The sequence below is a fragment of the Centruroides vittatus genome, unplaced genomic scaffold, assembly GCF_030686945.1.
Source record: "Centruroides vittatus isolate TY-2023 unplaced genomic scaffold, ASM3068694v2 contig_904, whole genome shotgun sequence".
Taxonomy (NCBI): Eukaryota; Metazoa; Arthropoda; class Arachnida; order Scorpiones; family Buthidae; genus Centruroides; species Centruroides vittatus.
In genome coordinates, this window is record NW_027122594.1 from 25145 (window position 1) to 51260 (window position 26116).

A 26116-nucleotide genomic window follows, 5' to 3' on the forward strand; every position below is an offset into this window, starting at 1 on the left:
TTTTGAGTGTTCTATATTATGTATGTTTAAAGGAGCCACAGTTTGTTGTAAATTTTTATTATTAAGGTGTTAATAATCATTAAAGAATTTAATTAATTTCATTCACTGGTGTGATAAGACCGTATATATACGTCTTATTGATTTAGACTAATTGTTACGTAGTATTAAGGGCTAAAAATGATAATATTTCAAAAATATGGAATAATATATCTTTGAATTTGGTATGCTTTGGCATTAAAAATTTAAAGTTCAATAATTGTAGAATAACTTAGAGTTAAATCAAATATTTAAAAAGAGTTTTTTGAATTAATGGAACAAATATAGAGAAGCTGTATAAAATTAAGTGTGTGTGTAACTAGGATAGTAAGTTTTGCACATGTGTAAAGTGGAACTTTATTACATTTTTACGAAAGTGTTAATAAGGTTTAGTCATGCTATAAGATTTAGAAACAATTTTTTTTTTAAATTTAAAATGCTTATGAATGAAGCTGTAGTGAAATTTTTAATCGAAGGAAAAAAGCTTTTTTTTTAATGAAGAAATTAATTTAACAAATTAATTTGTTAAACAACAGCTCTTTAATTTCTAAACTTACACAAAAGTTACTACTACTCTAGAAAGAAAATTTTACATTTTAGCATTAGTCTAATTTTTTATTTTACTAGGTTTCCTTCATATATCTTAGGAATGCACTAAAACATTCCATCTTAATGGATTCTTGGGGTATATGAAGGATCGAGTGCCATTTCATAAAACTTAAGATTAGACTGTTTTGAATTATTAATATAGTATCATTGTACAGTTTAAATGATAGACAATATTAAATTTTTAACAGAAATAACAATTTAAAATCTGAAAAAAAAATCTAGAAGATTATATCAAATTATGTTTATTAATCAGAAATTAGCACGTAGAGAAGAGAATTGCTGTATTTAAATATTTCAGAGTTGTATTGTAAGTTTTAATGTAATGTAATATTTTGGTTTTTATTACTAACAATGTACAGTTTCTGTGCATTAAAATAAGATCACAAATTTACCGCAAAAAAAGAAATCGCTCAACTCGCAGGGCTGCCTCGCAGGACCTGCCGTTATCTGAAAATAGAGGTTTATTTGATGAACGTGTTCTTAATTTATTTTACTCCTTTTTCACCAAGTGGCACTTAAAAATATCTCTAACTTTCATTTGTATCAACTAACTACCACACTATTTTTTTGTTGTTGTGTATTTTTCTTAGCGTGTCGATCAAAATATGAATTCAAAGCATTGCATTGTAGTATAACAAAGTATAAAGGATCAGATAAATAATAATAATTTTTAAATTTAAATAAAAGTTTATCTAATCCTTGATATTTATCTTAAATGCTTTCATGCATACATACATCTTATTCGATATGTTGTTTTTTTTCAGAAAATGCTAACATAAACATGTAAAATGTGATATTAGTAAATTTAATAAAAATTTATTATGAATATTTTCATTCTTCTAGCATTAAAATACTTTGATTATTTCTAACATTAAAGTACAAACTACGCAACAGCCATCTGCACAATTAATTTCTATTAGTGTTCTGTTTCAACCTCTTCAGATTCTCCAATAACTGCATTTCAAAGGAATGACCAAGGATTATGAAATCGGCACACTGACGTACGGTACCTTATTACTTTAGTATCGTATCAAATTTGTGAATTTACATTACAACAACTTTTCGGAAACAATTTGCTCCATAAAAACAAATGTTTAAAATACCACCACAAAGCATAATTCCTGAAATTAATATCTCAAAAACAATTAATGGCATTCAATAGAAAAAATGTGTCTTGTGTGCAATTATATTAAAATATTATTGAGTTCCATCACCGGGGCCGGATTAACCAATAGACAAATTAGACAAATGTCTAGGGCCCGGCTTTAGTGCAGAATCTTTGTTTTAAAACGAGTTAAAAATCATTTTAAAAATTCGATAGGACAGGAAAGGCTGTCTTTAACAATGCTTACTAAAGAAAGAGACACACTCAAACGGCTAGATTGATCAATTTTCCGAAATGAAAATCCAAAAACGAAAAATTTTAATATTTTAAAGGCTGATTAGTGGCTAAAATTATATACATTTTTCGTTGTACGAGAAACTCTTCTGTTGTACAATTATTATTGAATTAGTGTTTGTATTTTCTATTATTAATAAAAACTTTAAGTGACATTATTTAAGATTTGTTTAGAAGCAATTTATTTAAATGGGGCCCCAATTTAAATTTTGTCTAGAGCCCGCTAGAGGCTTAATCCGGCGCTGTCCATCACAAAATTATAAAATTTTGAAATACAATTATTACTAAAACATGGTTTTTATTAAAAATTGTTATTGTTAATTTGTTGTGAAACCATGTTGTATTATTCTAGAAGTGTTGAATACGAGATCGTGTTAGTAACAATCACGTGGCTTTTTCCACCTCTATTTAGTTAATACGGTATTTTCCTTACACATTTCGGGCCTTGACTGATGAGGGGCACAAGGCCTGTAACGTGTAAGGAAAACACTGTATCAACTAAATAAAGGTGGAAAAAGCCACGTGATTGTTACTAACACGATCTCGTGTTCAACACTTCAAAAATTGTTATATTCTTTCCCACTTTACACAAAGATAATTGTCTTACCATTACATAGATGTATGCCTAAGAATTTTCAACTGAACATTTAAATCTTACATATAATTAAAGTTATAATTAAGAATAATTTATGGGAGTAAATTTTATAGGGAGTAAATTTTTTTAATAAGAGAAAACTTGTGAATCTGATAGATTAGAGTATGAAAATGGCCTATATCTTTTTCACAAATAAAAATTTCTGAACTGTATCAAATATAGGAAGCAATGTAAATAAGATTTCCTTTCTGTAGTGTTTTATATTGTAAATACTATTATTAAAAGAAATTTTTTTAATTATTTAAGTAAGTTATCTTCTGTAATTAGACATTGGAATATTATACATATTATATTCTTTCGAGTATTAGTAAAGTTGCCAGTTTTAGAAATTATTTGCATGCATTCGAATGTGCGTGCAACAACACGCGCATTCCACTTGCATGAAAAAAACCTGCATCTGCTTCCTTATAAAATTTATATTTTCTATTTATTCCTTATATATCTTTTGTAAAGATAATTTCAAATATTTTCATAATAGTGCTTTAAATCACTACACAATAACTTGTTTGTACAATACTTTATCATTACCACTAATCTAACAAGCTTTTTCAGTAAAATATTTTCAATTATACGTGATAATAAAATAGATTAGATTTGATTGGTAAAGTAACAAAAATATTTTGAGATTTTCAGAATAACTCATTCACTCTGAAATTTTTAACAAGTGCCACCTGCTTTAAAAGGAGTGCAATAATGTATATAAATATATTGTATTGAATTCATACTTACCATAATCAGTAAAATTAAATTAAATCTATAATCTAATTTTACTAATTTGCCAGTCTCATAGAATCCTCTCGGAAAAATTAAATTTTGTATAAAAGTAAAAATTTTCACTCGAGATAATATTTGTCGAAGAACCGAAAGGATTCTATGAAATTCAAGAAATGCTAAAAGATCGAAATATTAAAAATTGTCTGTCAAAAAAATGTTAATTTACAACAAAAAGTCTTTATTCTTTCTAATAATTTGATCAAATGTCTTTTTTCTGGTCTTACTTTCTATCTTAATGCTAAGACAATTCTTAGCAAGCTTAGCCATTAAGATACTATGAAAGTTTCTCAATGCTAAAGTGTCCTAATGGCAATGCCAGGCCAATAAATTAGGTATAAGAATCCAGACAAAAAGTACTTTTGGTCAAATTTTTATATTCAAGATCAACATTTTACTAATAATACACTTATAAAAGATTATCAGTTGACAGATTAATTCCTATAAAATATGTAATATCAATGAATTAAAACATAAGACCATACATTTAAAATGTCTTTTGTTGTGAAATAATGTATTACAATTTTTAAAAAATACTCTAATATTAAATTACAAAATTAGAACAAGCTTAATATTAAAATAATAAATTTTGCAGCTCTTGTACTTCAGTATCATCATCATCATCATCTATTAAAGATTGCCGCTCTGTTTTAATTTTAGAAACCAAAATCATAAATTATTATAATAAAAATTTGTACCTATTTTATTCTTTAAAATAATTTCCATTATAAAATCACAATTATATATAATGTGATTTAAAATGATCAATAATTGTAATTTATAGAATGACACAAATATAAATTCAGTAAAATTTGTGTAAAATTATTACAGTATAATTATTAATAAATTAATTATATAAAATGTAACTTGTAAAATGTATACCTGTAACTTATAATACAGGTATTATCAATAGCGAGGTCGAGGTTTTCGACGCGAAAACGTGTAAGTCGAACGTTCGGTGCCGCTTTCCCGCAAGTCTAGGAGTTCGACAAAGGGGTTTGGAACGTCAAGCACGATTCCACCGACTTTCCAAACGCCATCATCAAACTTCTAGGCTTACGAGAAAGCGGCATCGAACGTCCGACGTACACGTTTTCGCATTGAAAACTTCGGCCTCAACCTTGCTAATAATTAAAATTCTTAAATTTTTAAAAACTAATTTAAAAAGTAACATTTAGTGTTTCTTCATAGCTATAACAGAAAATATAGATCATAAATCTGGTAACTAAAAATAATTCTTTTGTAGTAAGCTTCAATTTTATTCTTAACTAGATATTGATAATTATATTATATAAAGAAAAATATTACTTATCATCATATATAAAAATTACAAAAAAAGTTATATATAAAAAGTATAAATAAGGCAGTTCTGTTTCTAAATTGCACATTGAACTTTAAAAAAAATAAAATTCAGTAATTTAATATTAAAAAAAAACAAAAAAACCAGTAATTTAATGTTATCAAGTTAAAATGTCAGTTAATATACAGAGAAAAATTTTTAGCTGTTTAATTGCTTTATTTTTAAACTTACTATTTAACAATATTTATTCATTATCACTTTACCAATTAATTAATTGGTAAACTGTTTACTGGCAGTCGATATTAAGAGAAAATTTTGATCTGTTTAAACCGTTCTGTTTAAAATTAGTCTTATAAAAACTTAATGAATTTACTTTACAAAAATATGTTATGCGATACGTTATCCGAACGATAACATTCATTTAATTAAAAATCGATAAAAAATTCAAAATATTTATCGTTATACTTATCAGCGTGGAAGCAAAGATTACCAATTTACAGTTTATCTGGAGGCAGTTGCTACCATAAACATTTAATAAATTAGAAATTTGTTTTTATTTTCATAAGTTGCATTTTCTTTTAATTCTTTGCTTTATTTTTAATTTTTTTAAAAATAAATACAGAACATTTGTCCACATTTAAAATTCTAAATCATAGAAATTTCTAGGAATAGGTTAGTCTTAGAGATTTAAATTTTATATAACTGTAGTTAATAAGCAAATAAGTTGTTCATTATACACTGCAATTATGACAAATTTAACTGTAAAAGATATTGAAAATCAACTCTGTAAACAACATATAAACTGAAAAATTTGAAATTTATTCATTTAATTTTAATTACAGGGGAAAAAGCTCGTTAAAAATTTGCAATTCAATTTCAAACTAATTCTGTTGCTCTTATGTGTTTTTTTCTTTTTAGCACAATATTACATGGACAGAACAAAACATGGATTTCTTGTAGAAACAATTAAAAAAGTTAATTTATATAATAATAAAAATTTAATAAATAAAAAGTTAAAACAAACTTTAAAACTATTTTATAATAATTTAAAAATTTGTTTAAATGCAATTTGAGTACAGGTATACCTCACCTTATGTCAGTAATTGGTTCTGGGAGAGGCGACATAAGTCAAAAAACAACGCAAGTTGAATTTACTTGTGTAGTTATGACGTAAGTCGAAACTACGGTGGAAAATGCCAATAATTAGCACTTAAAGACCGCTAAATAAGACAACAACACAGAAACACAGATGTTTTCATGCTTCGTTCTCTAAGATTTATGATGATTACATTAACATTTACTGTAAATGTACTGTACATATTTTAATATGATTTTATGTGCTTTTAACGCTTTTCTAGTGATATTACGACTTCAATATTTGTGGCAGACGGATGTAAAGTCGAATAAAATGACTTAAACTTAATTTTTATTTTTCCATATACTTTTTTGACAAATGACATAATCGGGAACGACGTAACTCAAGGTACACCTGTATTCAGTTTTGCAAGCTGACAACTTAGTATGATGAAGGATTATGTGACTCAAGAATGTATGAAAATGTGAAAAGAAAATATTCTAAAAAGTATTTCTAATTCCAAAATAAATGTAAAAAAATATTTTTTTGGGAGGAGTCCAAGGAGGATTTGATTAATAATAAAAATTTGTGAAATGCCATTGCAAAGCAGTGATTCTGAATGTGGACTGCAAACAAACTTTGTAGACTTCTGTTGAGTTGCACACATTTTTCTTACAAACTTGTAGGCTTTACGCCTGCTAAATACAAATTTCTAACTGCCAGTACACTAGGAGTTTACTAAAACAATATATTCTACTAATAGGTAAATTAATAATACTGTATACAGTTTATTCTAAATTTTTTTACTGGTCAAATTTAACTGGAATATTCTTTGTCACAAATATTGGCTTAGAGTCGTATGATAAAAAGACAGAAAATGGGGAAATAAAATTACGTCACCAAAGCCCCAGAGGCCACAGGTTGCTCAAGACTGGTATAAAAAAGTAATAAAAATTGAAAAATAATATAATTTAAATAACTGAAATTTTGAATGCATTCCTTAATATTCTGTAAAAATGAGAAGTCTTTTACTAAATTTTATTTAATGCCATGCTTTAGTTATTGTGTACAGATTTGTGGTATTAATAAGCCAGACAAATTGTAAAACTTCACTTAAATACATTAATTTTTTTCTTTTAATGTTTTAGTTAAAATAATTCTTAAATCTACATCAGTTAAGACAGACTTATACTTAAATGCTTAAAATGTTTAAATATTAAAAATAAAATTTAAAAATCATCTCATATATATAAAATTTTCTATAAAACATCAAGTAACTAACCAATGATTAAAAAAAAAAAAAAAAAAAACACTTCTGTATGAATAAACAACAACTAACCCGTTATACATAAAGACAAACCATTGCCGAATTATCGGGCTAGAAAATGGCTATAGTAATATTAATAATTTAAGATAATTTGGTCCTAGAGCTAGGCGTTAGGCGCGATCTCTTGCTAAATTTAATAATTAGAATTTTAATTAAATAATTTAAATAAATTTAGGCCTAACTGGAAGAAAAGAATCGGCCCGAAGCGGGACTCGAATCCGCAACTTCTGCTATCCGTGCAGACACGTTACCAGTAACGCTACCCGGACTTTCGGTCCGATCTACCCTACCAGTTATTACCGTCGATGGTCGTACGGTTCTCTTATTTAATTAAAATTCTAATTATTAAATTTAGCAAGAGATGGCGCTAACGCCTAGCTCTAGTATCAAATTATCTTAAATTATTAATATTACTATAGCCATTTTCTAGCCCGATAATTCGGCAGTGGTTGGTCTTCACACTTCTGTAACTGACTAATTTTAAAAAAATGCATAAATATTTGTAAAAATACAGAAGTACAACAAATTGAATAAAAAATACACAAATTATATATATACATATACACACAGTCAAACCTGTTTTTATGCGGTCTTTTTTGTGCGATTTTTTATTTGTGCGGTTTTTTTGGTGCGATTTTTTATTTGTGCGGTATAGTTGGCGACTAGTCTTATGCGTTTTGTCATGTCTCACGTTGACTTATTATAGCTAAATAGACTTATTATAGCATAAATGAACTTATAGTAATATTATTGCATGAATATGCAAAAAATGAAAATTTATTTTTAAGTCAACAAAACACCATCTGGACAAAAATATGTTAAAACAGACGATAGACGAGACGATGCAGTCAAGTGCTGACATCTGTTGTCAATAAATTCTACGTCTGTGCATGGTAACTCATAACAAGAACTCAGAAATTAAAGTTTAAATTCAATAAATGGATTGTTAAGGTAATACAAACAATAGTTCGAGTCCTTTTTTCTTTATTTTCTTCCTTTATTCCGATCAGGAACAACACAGCTGGCGACTTGAAGTCAAAAAAACTTCTAAAATAACTAACAAATTATCACTAGACGATTCACAACACGATTAAAAATGATATTCAACGCCGACCTGTTTCTGTAGGCTACGGCGTCTACAAAACATTAAAAACCATTAAAAATCCTCCACAATAGTATCCGTGTTATATAATCGCACGGGTCGGCGTTGAAGATCATTTTTAATCGTGAAAGCAGGTCGGCGTTGAATATCATTTTTAATCGTGTTGTGAATCGTCTAGTGATAATTTGTTAGTTATTTTAGAAGTTTTTTTGACTTCAAGTCGCCAGCTGTGTTGTTCCTGATCGGAATAAAGGAAGAAAATAAAGAAAAAAGGACTCGAACTATTGTTTGTATTACCTTAACAATTCATTTATTGAATTTAAATTTTACGTTTGTTTTAATTACGTTAATTAAACCTTCAAAGTGCTTTCACATTCCTGGACCATTAAGATTACATTTACGCTTTGAAATGAATGTTCTGTATTATTTTTTCTATTTAGATATAAAATTTTAGGATTTTTATTTTATGTTTAGACATAATCCCTGAAAATGAATAAGAGCAAAAACAAAGCGAAGAGGAAGGTAATTTCGTTAGAGACTAAGACTACTATTTTAAAACGAGTTATTTTCTATGTGAGACTTTTTTTGCGCGGTCCCTATCCACCACATAAAAATTTTTAATTGTGTTGCGAAAACTATTTTTTGTAGCCACTCATGAAGTTTCGTGCGATTTTTTTTATGCAGTCCCTATCCACCGCATAAAAAACAGGTTTGACTGTGTATATATATATATATATAAATTTATTTATTACTATCATTTTAAATGATAAGATTAATAGAATTGTAAATTATAATGAAAAGATAATAAATAGAAATTTATCTTTTCTTTATTTGATATTATTAAAAACTGATAATCTGTTACATAAATAGTTGATTTTTTTTAGAGAAGCTAAACAATAAGATTATAATCACTAAAAAACATTCAGTGACAACAAAACTAATATTCGCTGCTAGATATATCACGAAACAGTGACTAACTTTTGAATGTTTCTTTGATTGAAATTTAACAATTTAGAAACATTAAGGTGAGAAAAAAAGGGGTTTTGGCATAACTCAAAATACTCCTATAAATTCCTGTAGATCAGATGCATATGCCACATCATTTAAGCATTGTAAATCAACTAAAACTCAAGCTATACAACTTACGTGCATTCAAATAAGCACTCGCTAAACCTGATAACATTAAGCCAACTGCCGTAAATAATCGGGCCAACTTTCGGATATATACGATTAAAGATTATAAATAAATTTGGCACTCGAGGTAGGCGTTAGGCGCCATCTCTTATTAAAATTAATAATTATAATAATTTAAATAATTTAGATTAAACTGGAAGAAAAGAATTGGCCCAAAGTGGGACTCGAACCCGCAACTCTCGCTTACCGTGCGGTCGCGTTACCAATTACACTTTAATTTTATTAATTTTAATAAGAGATAGTGCCCGATGCCTACCTCGAATGCCAAATTTATTTATAATCTTTAATCGTATATATCCAAAAGTTGGCCCGATTATTTACGGCAATTGGTGATATATTGGCTTATGTGCATTCAAGATAACTATCAATTTAACTGCTTTGCAGGAGTTTCAGATTTAAATTCTAAATCCAAGTCGACTTTTTTGGGGTGTTGAAAATTATTTTTAATAATTTTGTATCACTGTCAGGAATTGTATATGCTAAAACTAAAAAAACATTACGAACTGTACTAAACAATTTAGATTTAGCCTAAATAACAGAACCATAAAAAAAAAACACTAAATATCGTTTATTTCATCAAACATTTTAAACAAATGCTAAGCCATTAGAAATATATAAATTAACAACAAATTATATAAAGCAGGAAAAATGAATTTATTTACAATTAGCACATTAAATAACACTTTGATTAAATGATCATATTGAACTATCACATTCCAAACTATTTGTGTAAATAAATTTAATCAATTTTATTAATTAATGTAAATAAATTTATTAAAAATTTATATATTTACAAATTCGAAATGACTGACCAATTTCAATATATAAAATTACTTAGATTCCTTTACAAGCTTGAGTAAAAATATCAATATTAGAAAAATAAAAATGTTTATTAAGTTGGCACTTATCAAAACACTATCATATATCTCTTAAGTACCAAATAAAATGTTAATTACATGATTATAAAATATTAAAATTAAAAAAATATTTTCATCTGTCACTAGACTTAAGTTTATCTGTTATATCTTGAACCTCTTATATTGTTGATTAAATCTTATAAAGTATGCACAATATTTATGATCTTAATAAAATTAAATGATATTAAAACTAAGATAATATTTCCTGCCTTATTTTTGGAAAATGTGCATCTTTATCATAAAATCGGTTTTCATCTAACAGTATGTTGATTACGTCGCGCTAGACCTTGAAACTGTAGATGAATTATTAAAATCAATACTTTAATGTTGACACTGATTATTACATATCCTGTAACAAAACACTTAAATTATTACACAAGAACTTTGACTATCTTTATAAAATCTATTGAACGCGAGTGTGAATACGATTACTCATCTTTCTCCGATATTAAAATGACCTCTACTCATTTGTTTCTCTATTTGTATTTATCTATCTATAAATCCACTTTCGGTTAATAATTGTAATCTATTACGACTTAAAAATTTTTATACAATGACTAGCAATTCATAGTAGTTATAGTCGTTCTGTTGTAAAAATAGAGGAAGTACAATGTAAGTTTCATTTATAAACTATCAACTAAATAAAAAGGAGAAGAAAGCCAAGTGATCGTCGAAGCACTATATTGTGTTTCGTAGTTAACAAGAATCAAGCGCGACACGGTTTCAAGTCATTAATTATAAATTTGTCATTAGTTTCCACTGACGTATTACTAAATTCTCATCACGTCCGATGTATATTCAGAAGAAAATCAAAATACCAAGAACAAACAGTAAATGATCTTTAAAATGTCTTATTGAACAGATGTATTGCCAATATGATACTTTTAATTTACATAAATATCTTAAATTTCTACTTGTTGGGCTACAAGGGGAACTTGTATAGAAAAACCAGTCAAACAACTTTTCCATTGACCGATTTCATTTCGAACGGATAAGGCCGATTTTGATAATTTTGTGTTTAGAGTTAAACCAGCTCTTGAATAGTAGTATTTCAAAATATTCCCCATATCACAATTTCTGTTGCTAGCAATTTCCTTAGTAATTTAAGAAATATTGAGGATAAGTAATTAATAAAATGAAAAATGATCTACAGATTTGTTTTTTAACCCATTAAATATTGCCTGGGTTTGTAATCACATTAAAAGAATGGCAGCTAATTGAAAAATTTTATAAATTGTACAATAGCAAATTATTAACATTCAATATATACGGGAGTTCAAAGGAAGTCCATTTACTCCCCACTATAATTTCAAAACCGCATGCTGTAAATAATTGTAAACCATGTAAATTGGCAACTATGAATTTAGTGATTTTCCTACAGTTGCCAGTTCTATAGTCCTATAGAATATGATAGATTCCCAAAAGAAAAAAGTCCGGTGTTAAGTCAGATAACTGCGGTGGCCATTTTGTACAACCAGCATACCCAATAATTCTGCTACCAAATGTTATAAATTGATTTTCCACTAATGTTCTCTCTTAGTCTTTTCTGCTTTTTCCTTTGTTTCTGCTGAACAAAAGTATCATTTTGTACTAATTAAACAATACTCTTTCATTTTGTAATTGGACTTTTTAAAACTAAATGATTGCCAGATTTTAGTGCCAAATTACATAGCATTTAATTATTAATAGTAGTAGTAATATAGTCCAATATAATCCAGCAATCACTCACTTTAATATAAAACTATTGGGTTTTAGATGTTGATTATTAGACTTTTTGCCTAGCTCTGTTACTTTTCTTTAGTTCTGTATTTTGTGACTAGGGTGTTAAAATCATGTTCAATGGACTGCACATGGTCACTTTCCTATAGTTATCAATTACTTCTGTGATGCTATGGCAGGTGGTTTAAAAGTTAGAGTGTCTGGACTAATTTGAATCCCATATAAGTATATAAATTATACAAAAAGAAAACAAAAATGTTTTTTTGGTATAATTCTATGACTATTAAAGGAGTAAAAAGTAGCAGTGAAATAAAGAGAATTCTAAAATATGCTTAATAATTAAAAACTGAATTTCTTATAATTATAAATTCATAATATGAGCAAGACAAATTCTATAACATGTTCTAAGGAAATTTATCTATAAAATTAAAATCCTAACTAGCAGACATTAAACTACTTTTATTTAATGATCCAAGTAATTATTTAGTCAACTTTTACTGTCGATATGCAAAGAGTGAAGAGTGCCTTTTAATCATACTCGTCGTGGGTTCGACCAGACCCACAATGGGGACGACCAAGTGGCAAGGAATGCAGCCAGATATATCTAGGACAGGCCATCCACGAACATTTGAGTTTCCTGCCCTCATTTGATCCCTTGTCCCCTAGCACAGAAGGCAATGCTTTTAATAGCCAGATGGCCAAGGTGATAAAGAAAAAACTATTTTACTAACTGGAAAAGTTTAATTATAGTTATTCTTACTTTGGCATCATTCTTATTGCATAATTTTACATAGAAAAAAAAAAAAAAAAAATCAATGAAACTATTAACATAGTATAAAAACAAATTTTATCTTGAAAAAACTCTGAACCTACATTAATAATATAAAATTATATATATATAAAAATGATTAACTGGGCTAATATTCATTCCTACTATTTGAAACTTTAATATTTTAAAATTTCTAAAGACTTCAAAATAGCATTATCTATTAGTTAAAAACAATTATTCAAATAATTATATAGAATCACCAGAATGCTTAACAAACAAAATAATAACTTTGAAAATCAGCTTAACAGGCAAACTGAGATAAGATGAATAATTTTTATTTGCAACATAAATGCATATTTACGTAAGAAAATAAGTTTAATAAGCAAGTTAAAATTACCTTAAAAGAAAAATAACTTGATATAGTAAATTATCTTATTGGAAACTACTTTTTAAGTTACATATTACTGATTTATTGTATCTATTATAGCTGAAAAGCATCAAGAATTTAATGAATAAAAATAAAAAATAGTGAGTTTTTTTTATAATTACTGTCATTTTTGGACTAGATAATAAATCTAATGAAAGAGAAGCATTTCATAAGCTATTTTGAATTATTAAATTAATATAAAATGGCTGGAAAAAAAGACAACTCTAAATGGCAAGAATAATTCAAACCATACATATGAGCAGATACGTTATCAACTAAGCTATCAGGATAAATTACTCCAATCTTTGTTCCAAAACGCATAAGCAGCAGTTATCTGAATATATGAATCGATAGTATAAGTGGACTTGCAAAAGTTATTTGGTTTGAATCCTAGTTTACATCATTCTCCTCTATTCTTCCAAATGTCTTATATTTAATTAGAAATAATTTTGTGTAAGATAGTGTTCCTTAGCTCTTTTTTTAAAGTAACTTGAAACTAGAGCTACGTCAATGGTTTGCTTATCCAGCTGCATTAAATCTGTCTTCCCAGGCAATGCACCCATCGAGCGTGTATTTATTGAAAACAGTTCAAAATTTTATGAATTAAAAGATGTCTTTATACTTAGTATTAGATCGTTTATAATCTGAACGATTTATACATTAGTTAAGAGTTACCAAAACTTTTTACTTAAGAATTGTTTTTAACATAGACAAAGATCTATATTTTATTTTATAGAATCTAATTCAAAATTTTACTTCTAAGTATAAACAAAAAAGAAATGCAAGCATACACTCGTCAACAGATCAATGAAATATTTATAATGTGTAAAGTTTATTTCTGAATTCAAACTGAATCAAAAACTTTTTATCAAAACGAAATCATATAATTGAAATTAAATTAGAAATGTTTTAATCAAGTCCTAATATATTTCAATTTGATGAAAATTTGTTATATGATTCAATTACAAAGATAAAATTTAAACTTTTTAATCTTAAGTCAATTATTTTCCGGCTGTTTTGGGGTTTTTCAACTAAAATATGCAATCTCTTTAACACAAATTGTTCTAAAAACGTTTTTAATATAATATCATAACTTAGCAAGCATTTAAATAAAAATGTGTGATTGAAATTTCTTCTTGTTTAAACCTTCTCAGATGTATACAATTCACCTATTAGTAATTATACTATTCAATAAATACAAAATGTTATTAAACCTATTATATGATGTATGAATTAAAAATGTTTTATTACACAGTATTTTTAGAATACTAATAACACTTCTTTCAAGACGACTTAATATACATTTGTGGGTACCGAGGAGGGACGAGGAGGTCAGACCTCTGTCTAATTTCGGCTAACAAGTCAGAGGGACTTGTCCACGAGTCAGAGATGGCTTATTTGTCGGTAGGGATCCCGTAGGGACGGGACTACTTTTCATCCAGTCGAGTGTAGGAGGGAAGGTGGAGTCATGGTAAGGCGATAAGCGAATATTCAAGCAAACAAGACACCATGTAACAGGATGATAACAATTTAAATGAAAAAAAAAAAAAAAAAATACGTTACAAAAATCTGACATTAAAGGGGTGACATATATAAAAAGCTATATATCCCTACCACGCGAAGAGAGAGAGAGCTCACATAGATGGGTTCCATACCTCTTAGAACATCCATATTTCAATTATTCCATTGGTCACAAGGATCAGTACTTCCTCTAAAGGGCAAGAGTCGGTAACTCTAGAGGCACAAAGTAAAATTCTTCGTTAGGCACAAGGATAAGATGGACTAGATCGTGATGCGATCTAGGTCAATGATTGACTCTCCTCTCGGGGGGGAAGGAAGCCTCTTATATAGCTTTCTGCTGGGAAAGTTGGTCACGTGAATGTGATTAGGTCACAGGTGTTCCTGGGATTGGAAACAATACAGCAAATTCGGGCACTAACTATAAACTTAAGTTGCAAGATGATCTGTACTCAGCGTAGGATAGTTGACAGTTATATGGCCGGGGACGCATATTTTCTCAGCCAGGACCTTTTCTAGGCAGGATGTTTATAATAGGAAAATTTTCAATTCAATATAGAAAACAATTTATTATAATTCGGATTATATCCAGATATAAGTAAGGGGTAATTATATTAATTCGGATATAATTTATTATAATTTTACGTTCAAAAGGGATTTTCCAGATCTCACACATTCTTCAAATATTTAAAAACATATTAAAAATAAATTAATTAAATCTTTAGAAACTGAAAGTTTATCTAAGAGTAAAGAATAGAATATCCAGCCCAGTTAACCAATATCTTTCAAATCAATTTCAAGACATTGGCCTCATCTACAGTAAATAAGTTCAATTCTTAAATAAGTTCAGTTCAATACATGTACAGTACACCACCAAATTTCTGGCAATTGATGGTCCAACACCTCCTTTAATCCGGACAAAATTACAAAAGGAAACCAGCAAAATGATTAATCCAGCAATGCTTTGGAACCGAGGGTGCCAGAAATTTGGTAGAGTATCAAGCACACATTTTCAGAATATTCTGAACTGTTAATCAGTACTATGACGAATTGAGTTACTTTATCAAAAGAATTTAAGTTATAATTGCTTGGTATATATTTTTTTAAATACTTCTGGATAAGATAACTGGTCTTTCTGATATAATAAAAACACATGTAATTGTTAAAGCAATTTCAATAAATTTCAACTCAAAATTAGTTTGTCAATAAATTAAGTAACAATGTGTCTCTAAAATTACATTTAAGAATGTTGTTTTGTAATGTTTTTGTAAATTTTTTTAATTAATTCATGAATACAAATAATTTTTCAATTTATATTCTTGTATGTTTGTATTTTCGATAGTATATTAGGAATAATTCATTTTCTATTTTGAATCAATACCATTTGAGTCTAATTTTTTTCATGGTACAAAGTTAATATGTTTAAATAAATTTTTATAATGATTTTGATGGAGGGAAAAAAACAGCTAGACACAATCTAAATATGTATAGATTGTCTTCAGATTGAAGATTGGTTGAACTTTGTATCAATACTGGAAAAAAGGCCATTGTCAAACAAAGAATTGTATACTTACTTTTTTAACGTTGTAGTTAAACTTCCACTTTAATCTGTTTTGATGATGGAACAACCGAAATTGATTCGATATCATCTTCCGCAGAACCAATGCCATCACAAGAAGTATTTATCCACAAAGTACGACTTTCTTCTCTACCGTGTCCATTTATTTCGAGTCTGTCGTTATAAAGGGATATAGTGGCAAAAGCCTTGTCACTGGGCGATGTTTCTACAATACCATTTAATACTACATAATGAATGCCTTTCGAATCCATGGCATATCCCGAATTGTGCGTATGACCACTGAAGTATGCAATAACGCAGTTGTGCCGATGAAAAATGTCAATAACGTCATTGTAATTCCATAAAAGGCAACTCCAGTCAGAACTATCTGGTGCTAAACTAACATGACCTAATAAAATAAAAATTATAATCTTTAGAAACTTTTAATAATGTTCTTTGCAATCTACAACTAGAAAAGCATTCTTACGAATTAATGTTAGGCTAAAAAAAATAAGAAATGCAGTCAAGAAAAAAAGAATAATAATTGAAAGAGATTACTATTCCATTATAATTTCTGCTGAAATTATAGAGTTCTGGATATATACACTGACCAAATGACAAATTGAAAATGAGGATATATTTCCTAATTAATTATTCTACAGTTCACTCTTCCTTCTAAATCTAAATATATATTTAAAAAAAATCTGCAGCAGTCAATACTTTGTTTTAGTTAGATATTAATTCTGGAATTTTGAGCATAATAGATAAAAACAGAAGAATGATATTTTTTAAAGATGTTCACTAAACAAATAAATACTAAAAGACGTCAAAAATACGAATAAAATTTAATAGAAAAAACAATTAGTAAATTATTGAGCTATTTTTTGGGCTACATTAAAGATTACAGTAGTTATTAATTGAGTAGAGATAAGTAAATCAGTAACTAATCAGATTGTTTGACATTAAATAAATCACCTCTTTTTAATTAATTAATTAAAGAGGTGATACAAGATTGCATCTTAGATTGTGAAGTTTTAAAGTCTCTAGAAGAATTGCATCAAGGAAAAGCACCAAGAATTGATGGAATCCCAATAGAACTTCTCAAAGCAGTGCCTGTCAAGATTCTGACAAAACTATGCCAAGGGATATGGTCATCAATATGTTGGCCAACGAATTGGAAGAGATCCATTTTCATACCTTTGCTTAAGAAAGGTGACTACAAGGACTGTTCAAATTATTGCATGATTGCTCTGATTTCTCATGCCAGCAAAATTCTTCTCAAAATAATACAGCACTGGATGCAACAGTTTGTTGACAGGGAGCTACCCTGTAGAACAAGCAGGATTCAGGAAAGGCAGAGGAACAAGGGATCATATAGCAAACATTAGATGGATAATGGAAAAAGCAATAGAATTTCAGAAAGATGTCTATATGTGCTTTATTGATTACAGTAAAGCTTTTGACTGTGTAGACCTCAATATAATGTGGAGAACACTGAAGGATATGGCCACTCTGATCACATCATCAATCTACTTCAAGCACTATCACAACCAAGAAGCAACAGTGAGAACAGTCTATGATGACACAAGCTGGCTAACAGTGGACAGAGGAGTTAGTCAAGGATGCATTACTGTTTAATATTTACACAGAGATGATTTTCAGGATGTCAGCCTCTCAAGACAAACCTTGGTTTCCACATAGGAGGCAAGGCCATCAATAACTTAAGATATGCAGATGATACAAGTTTTATAGCAGTCAGAAGAAGATCTGGTCACTCTAATCAAGAGCATAAAAGATGAGAGTGGCCTAAAGCTCAACATCCAAAAGACCAAGGTCATGATGACAACTGAACTGCAAGGGAAAGTGAGAATAGACGAATACAAACTAGAGATTGTGGATGACTTCATCTTCCTTGGTTTGAAGTTAAGCAGGAGAATGCACAGGGGAGATCAGACAAAAATTAACTCTAGGGCGTACCGCTCTAACCAAGATGATCATCATCTGGAAAAGCCAAGATATCACAATATCTACCAAGGCCAGACTGGTCCAGGCAATTGTGTTCCCAATCACAACCTATTGCTGTGAAAGCTGGACAGTAAGAAAAAGTGATAGAAGATGATGCTTTTAAACTTTGGTGTTGGCAGCAGATCCTCAGAATTCCGTGGACAGCTAGAACAACTAATAAAGAAGTCCTAGATATAATTTGACCTCAAATCTCCTTGGAAGCAAAGATGTGCAATCTTTGCCTCCATCTTTGGCTTGAGGTCAGCAAGAATGGGAGTCACACCATTCATGCTGATTCCCTAGAAAAACAGATCATGCTGGGAATGGTAGAGGGACATAGGACATAGAAGGCAACGTACCAGATGGATGGATAACATCAAAGCAGATACCTGCCTGAAACTCAAGTTCTTGAAAGACCAGGCACTACACAGAACTCAATGGAGGAAACTCATCCATGAAGTCACCAATAGTCGTACACGACTTAATGGTTGAAGAAGAGGAGATTTAAAATTAAAATTATTTAAATCTTTAAAATATGAGATCACATGAATATTGTACACCTTAGAGTTGAGTGATATATTATTGATCCCAGTTTATTATAAAGACCAATTCTATACCAAATATATCACTATATAGCAAGGTAAAAATTTTGAATGGAAATCATGTGAATTTGGATTCAGAACAGAAAGTTCATGTATAGTTAATCAGAACCTCCAGCCTATAAGCTTTCAATATCCGATCTCAACTTTCATCTATATAACCCCTTTTGAGGTTAATGAAGGACAGCAAGATGAAAGTGGAATGTATAAGTCTGCAATTTTCAAATTGCAGCCCAAATCCTTAAAATTTTGAAACACTTACCAAACACAATCACTTTCTCTCCCAATCTATCAGATTCTAAAAGTTCTTCATCTAACCACTGTAATTGTTGTTTACTTAAGGCTCCATTCATTTGCTGAAATCTCCTTTCTAATCCTTGTAATAATCCATCACAGTCCCATCCGTCAAAATCATGATGACCATGGTGATCATACAGTATCTGAGCTGCCTTCACGTAATTAGGATGCAACTTATCGTAACCAATTACACTAATGTCAAAACAATCTAACGAAATGCATTTCATCCCTGCAACAGGACAAAATTTATAATATAAAGTTAGATCGTTTAAAGGGAGATTGTCGGTTTCACTTAATGGTCGCCTTTCAGAATTAAACATAGAAGGAGGAATCTTCATCTTTTTAACAGTTTTAGCAAAGTGTTTTACTAGTTCCAATCTTGAAAAATTATAGAGTTCGTGATTTCCAACAGTATGAAATGTCGGTATGTTTTTATATTGCTCAAATCTGTCGAGAGTTTTCTGTAAGGCCATAAGAGATCCGCACGATTCACGATTCAGACCATCAATAATATCGCCACACTGTAAAACAAATTTTACAGGCTGTGTCATTTTTTGCCAATAATTAAATGCAGAATCGACATGATCCAACGCTTGACGATAATATCTGGTTTTAGTAGGATCGTAACCGGCAGGCCTATTATCTACGTCTGCATATTGAACGTCCGTAAGCACTCCAAAGACCGCCAAAGGTGCAGACGAATCTAAATCTTTAGAATTTTTCTGTTTGCACATCACGGTGATTACAACTCTCCTGAAAATAAAAAAATTTTACATTTAATGATAAAAAGAATATAGGAATAAGTTTTATATCTATATAATTTTCAGAGCCATGTCATAAATGATCCCATATTATACTACAGTGTATTTTACTGTTAGAGAAACAATCTCATACTTAATTTTTTGGACTGGAAATAAAGATTGCTGTCAAAGGATATAATTTATTAAGGATTTTTCACCACAGAACAATTTCAACTAACTAATGGTAAATGATAGAACACTGAGATGCATATAGTAGTAGAGTATTAGAAATTTTTGATTCAGTGAAAATAAAAATAATAATCACTGTTCTATTATAACAATGTCTATGGAGAATTTTTTATTTTCAAAAATTGATTCAAACTCCTCCCAACCTAGGTAATAAAATTAAAATTGGTTAATGAAATACTATAAAAGCAGTTATTAGTTAATTTTGAGATAGTTGAGGATGTGCACTAGTGTTACCACCCGTCCGGTTTTCACCCGGACAGTCCGGGTGAACTATTAATTTTGTCTGGGAATTTCGTAGAAATTGTGAAATTATGATGAAACAAAGTTCTTGCAAATATTGTTATAAATTTACACCAACTGAACAACGAAAGACCTCACACTCACTGAAACTCATTTGCCATTCTGCTATGTTACCCTGTTTATGCTGACGTGTGACGCGCAACCTGCCTCTCGACCTTCTTTTTGTGTTTTTGCATGTTACTCCTATACAAGTCTCTAGTCCCTAACTGCAACTGATTTAGAACCAGCACGAATGTTATTCTTTGCATTCTAAAATGACATTGCGCATGCATCAGGAACTTCTGTTTGAACAAACCTGACCTGCCATCCAGGTCTGTGATTTTGTAAAGGTGGCAACACTAATGTGCACCTGTAAGAGTGAAGTAAAAAATTTAGAGTTTGAAAAGTTCTGGAATGTCCTAAATGGTTTAGGAATTACTTTTAAATTCTGAAAATTATTTTTTATGCTTTGATTTTTGTGATTTATTACATCTTCTCAATAAAATACTTCTAATGAAAATCAATTAGGCCAGATGGCTGAGTGGTTAAAGCTGGTAATTTACTGTTGTCGGGACTAAAGATCTAATCCAGATGGGTTGAAAAACTCCAGGAATTTTTCAGGGGTTCACCCATATTTTTTGGGCCCCCATCCCTTGCCAACTGGCTGTTCCATTATGGGCCTGGCCAAATACATAATAGGCTTGCTAAAACTGCCCTCTTAGTGCCCATGGGAAAAAGTTTTTAAAAAAATGAAACTCAACTGATGTTAATTCAATTTCCCTTCTATAACCTAAAAAACTTATTGTTCACATTGAATTACCCTCTTGCAGGAACAAGTCCTCACCTATCTCAAAAATAACTATCTATCTATTTCATTTTATTATCTAGGTTGGAAGGGGTTTTTAAAATTTCTTTGGAAATTTTCAAAAATAAAAAATTTACCATAGACAAATGTTAAAGAAGATCACTTCTTTACTCAATTTCCATGTAAAAAATTCTAATATTCTAGTACTATATGTACCATAAACTGTTCTATCATTTACCACAATTTAGTCAAAATTGCTCTCAATGTTATATTCTTTAATACATGGAATTGATTTATTATTGAGCGTTGCCAGTGAAGAACAATGACTTATTTGATCTTAGTGTTAAGTTATAGTGGATCCAGTCGTGTTTATATGGACCATACTATGGTGGCTTACAATTTGAATTAGAATAAAACAAGTTTTATTCTAATTCAAATTGTAAGCCACCATAGTATGGTCCATATAAACACGACTGGATCCACTATAACTTAACACTAAGATCAAATAAGTCATTGTTCTTCACTGGCAACGCTCAATAATAAATCAATTCCATGTATTAAAGAATATAACTCTTTTCCCAAGGTGCTACTGCAAAATGCCACGACATAAATGTCACTAACTCAAAAGTAGCCACTGAAAAACCAATACTTTTTTAATTAAAATTTAACTACAAGTAGAAATGGTTACTATTAGTACACATATATGAATTTGCCCACAATAACTATGAAAATTCTGCTATTTAGAGTAGCATCATTGTAACTTTTTTCCTCAGTCCACATTACATAGAGTCTGCAGGATTCTACTGTACTTCACATCCTGTTACATTTTCATCTGTTAATCTTTCTATAATAATATTTATTTTGTCTTGCCATTTCTGTTTTTGTCCTTATCATCATAATCTGTTTTTCATAAATCTTCATTGGTTCAATATTCTGTCCACATAAATCATGTTACACTAGCTTAATCCTGTTTTTATTTTTCTGTATTACTACTAATTTGTGCAGTCAAATTTTCTCCTTTTAGTTTCTCTCATATTAATACTTCCATTTTCCAAATTCATCATGGTCATTCCTGTACTCTTAGCCATTTCCTCTTATAATTTACATGGGACAATGGAAATGAATGTAACAACTGATTCTTATTAGTTTCAAAGATTTCTATCTTTCACTCGTATACAATACCTGTTAACTTTTGGACTTAGGATGGAAGAAATGCTTCATTTTGCTTTGCATCAGGACAAAGCACTGATAACTGATAAGAAAAATTAAGCCTGCACACTAATTTTGCATCATCTCTTCTATCCATCACACATCTTATTTCTTTCTCATATTAACTTTTAATTCTTCATTTTCTAGTTGTTCTTGCCACAAATTCTTCCCTAATTCCTCTTCTCTACCTGGTATAATAACTGAAACAGAATTTCCTGTATCTGCTATTATCTTCAAACACTGTTTCCCCAATCTTCACTGTGTTATATTTTATTATAATATTTAATTATATAAAAAGTTTTAATATGACAAAATGCTTAATTTTGAGGGTAGAATGAGTTTTATAAAACATTTTAAATGCTAATAACGAGTAAAATCTTCATTAAGTCAGACCTTACCCAAGATATGGTATACGACCACCCTCTATAAACCTTTAACCACAAAATTTAATAGCAGCAATCTCCTAATACACAAACCTCCCTGCAAAATTTCAGAAATTTTCAACAAAAAAACAAGCATTATTAAACTTTAAAGTGAACACCTACACCCTACACAATTCATACATAGAGAGAAAAGCCACCTAACATTTTTTTGCATTTCTGGATGTTTCAAGGTCCCAAGTCCAAAAATGTAAAAATCTTTGGGGGGTCATTTTTTGACTGACTGCATACATTCCTTCTGTTATATATAACAGAGCCAGTAGCGTAAAATTTAGGAATCAAAATATGTTTCCATTATTAGGTGTTAGCGAAGTATACCGACTAGTAAAAGTTAAGCGAAAACTTGCCATGTCTCAATGAAACAAAATTATAGAATACTGCCTCTACAAAATTAAAAGCAAGAACTAAATATAATTTAAAATTTTTAATAATTTATCAGTGGCGTAGCGAACATAACTGGCGCCCACGGCACGACACTTTATTGGTGCCCCCTCCCCCTCCGAAAACACACACAGTTTGTCTTGGAGACCATTTGGGCACCCCTCTGCTAGTGGCGCCCGGTGCACAGTAGACCCCCTTGCACCCCCCTCACTACGCCACTGTAATTTTTAAAAGACGACTGGTAAGGAAGTTTTAAAAATTGTTCCTATATGCAGCAAAGTAAACTTAGCAAGCAACAAAAACTACAAATAGAAGAAAGTTTGATTCTAAGAGGATGGTCATTTCTACAAATAAAGAATAAGTTAAACAATAAAGAACAAGTCCTCTTATGAAAAAGAATTCATGCAGATGAACATGTTTCAATTTAAAAATAGTCCAGAAATGTCATACCTAGTAATCCATAATTTGTATTTTAGATTTAATAATAATTTCTCTCTCCAGATTCGAGGACTCTCCATGAAGTCAAACATCAATGACAAATATCTGATTTTTTTAAATCTCATTAAGAATTATCAAAACTATTATACTGCTTTTTTTTAAGATTTTTATGTTTTTTCCTTTGCTTCTCCTGCATTCATCTTAAATAATCTGCTTCTAATGACTCTGCCTTCACTTAGATTAGATCAATGTCCATCAATGTGTTTCATTTGATTTCTTTCTGAAAGACATGGTTTTATTAATGTATTATGATTTAGAGTTGAGTTATTTTTCAAATGACTAGTATAGTTTTTACTTATAATTAAATTTAGCATTATAAAAGACTTGTATCTTGTAAGTCTTAGAATATATGTAAAAATAGTTACCAATATTTACAAATATCATAAACATATATATATATATATATTTCTCACATTAACATTAAGATAGTGAGTGAGTTCTCAATAGTGTGTGATAAGTCTTAAAAAGAGTCATTTATAGTGTTCAGATAATTAATTATTATTATTAATATGAGGATGAGTCAAAAAGTAAGTTGCACTCCTACCAAAAATAAAAGCATGAAACAAATTTTTATTTGTGTGAATGTACCATACAATCTGAGTGCTACTTTGACCTAATCACTAAGTTTATTTAAACATTTATCATGTGGCACGAGTTTTTCTATTCCTTCTCTGAAGTATTCCTGTCCAACAAGCAATGACCATTCTCGTGTCATATTTGTATTGGAGTCATATCAGCAATTTGAAGGTTCATTTTTGATGGGGTACACATGGAAATTACAAGGTATAAAGTCTGGACTGTAGAGAAGATGTTCTCATATAGACCATTTGAATTTTTCCCTTGTGATACCTGCTGAATGAAGTGTGGAATCATCATGAAAAAGCTCTCTCAACATACTCTTCCCTCAACTGACATTGAATATCAGTGGGGTTACACCTTTTTGTCCATAAAAAATGAGTTTTTGCACAAACTTCCAATCTGGACACTACATCTAAATGATGAGACACCTTTCGTGACTGAAAACCGATTAACTTCTGCAGCCACAAATCGACAAGTCTGCTACGCCTTGTAGCCGGAAGTATTACCAATGTTGCCACCAGATTTCATCTAAATATCATTTGCCAACAAAAAGTTCTTGCCAATTGCAACTTACTTTTTGACTCTCCCTTGTACAGTATATATCCACCAAATTGCTAAGCAGGCAAAAATTTAAGTTTCTGTCACCCACTTGACTATCATACATTGTGAATCACCCAGTTGACTGTCACTGAGATGTCATGTACCCTAAATAAACTGCACATATCCAGTGAGTAGTGAGAACCTCACAAGTTGCCAGATTTTTATAAAAGTAAAGCAGAATTCCTCAAAATGTAACCCAAATTATTTTTAAACTGGCCCACAAAAAGTAGTAAATCACCCAAATGTAGTAGCCTAGAGCCTACAAATATTTCAATCTGCTACTCATAGCCAAATCTTGCAGTTCCAATCTTGGTCTATAGACATTCTTTTATGGTATTAGAAGCACTTCAATCTAAACCAGTAATTCCCAAACTTTTTTGAGCCATTGCCCCCTTTGGCTCCATAAACTTATACTCAACACCTATTCTATCTATTCCATTTTCCCTTGTGTGACAAAGGTTTGGAAATTATCTTAGAAAAACTTTTCTGTGAACTACACACACTGTACATTGTTCTCCACATCTAGAAACCATTAAATGCAATGTTTCTTCTTAGCTGTTTTAACAGAAGGAAAGAAAAGATTGGTAACCATAGGCAAAGGGTTGGGTCACTGACAATCAGTACCCCGCTCCAGCACCCCCTGCCACCCATTTCCTTCTTTTTGCCCCCTTAAATTTACTCACCACCCACAATAGGGTGGTAGTTCCCACTTTAGAAACCATCGATCTAAACAAACAAATTAACATATGCATATTGCACTTCAGACAGAATTTTCACTTGAAATTTCGAAGTAACTGTTTTTCAAATTCCTTAACGCATAAAACTCTATTCACGGCCAGATAAATAGTACAGTTACAAACTAACAAGATTTTGAACTATTCGAGTTCAAATTAACAAAGATTACCTGTAATAAACAATTTGCAACAGTCTTGACTAATACATAAGCAATACAACAGTAAATGTAACCATGTGTACTGTAGATAAATTCCAGATTTTTAACACTGGTAAAAGGTTTTGTGTCTCTGTTTAAAAATAATATTCATTAAAAAGCATTAACATT

General features: G+C 29.9%; 1 protein-coding gene across 4 annotated transcripts in view; it reads right to left on the reverse strand.

The window, feature by feature from the left end:
- Nucleotides 1-283: 283 nt before the first annotated feature.
- LOC136984099 (manganese-dependent ADP-ribose/CDP-alcohol diphosphatase-like) overlaps nt 284-26116 on the reverse strand; it is a 33024-nt gene continuing 7191 nt past the window's right edge. For 2 of the 4 annotated variants that reach the window (XM_067281020.1, XM_067281021.1), the window contains exons 2-3: nt 19242-20029; nt 15933-16785 (exon numbers count right to left, since the gene is read on the reverse strand). In XM_067281020.1, coding sequence (XP_067137121.1) covers nt 16409-16785; nt 19242-20029 — 1165 coding nt within the window. In that variant the 3' untranslated portion in view covers nt 15933-16408. Of the gene's footprint in view, nt 1093-15932; nt 16786-19241; nt 20030-23829; nt 24098-26116 lie in introns of those variants that run through there. The other 2 variants (XM_067281019.1, XM_067281018.1) reach the window with 2 other exon arrangements.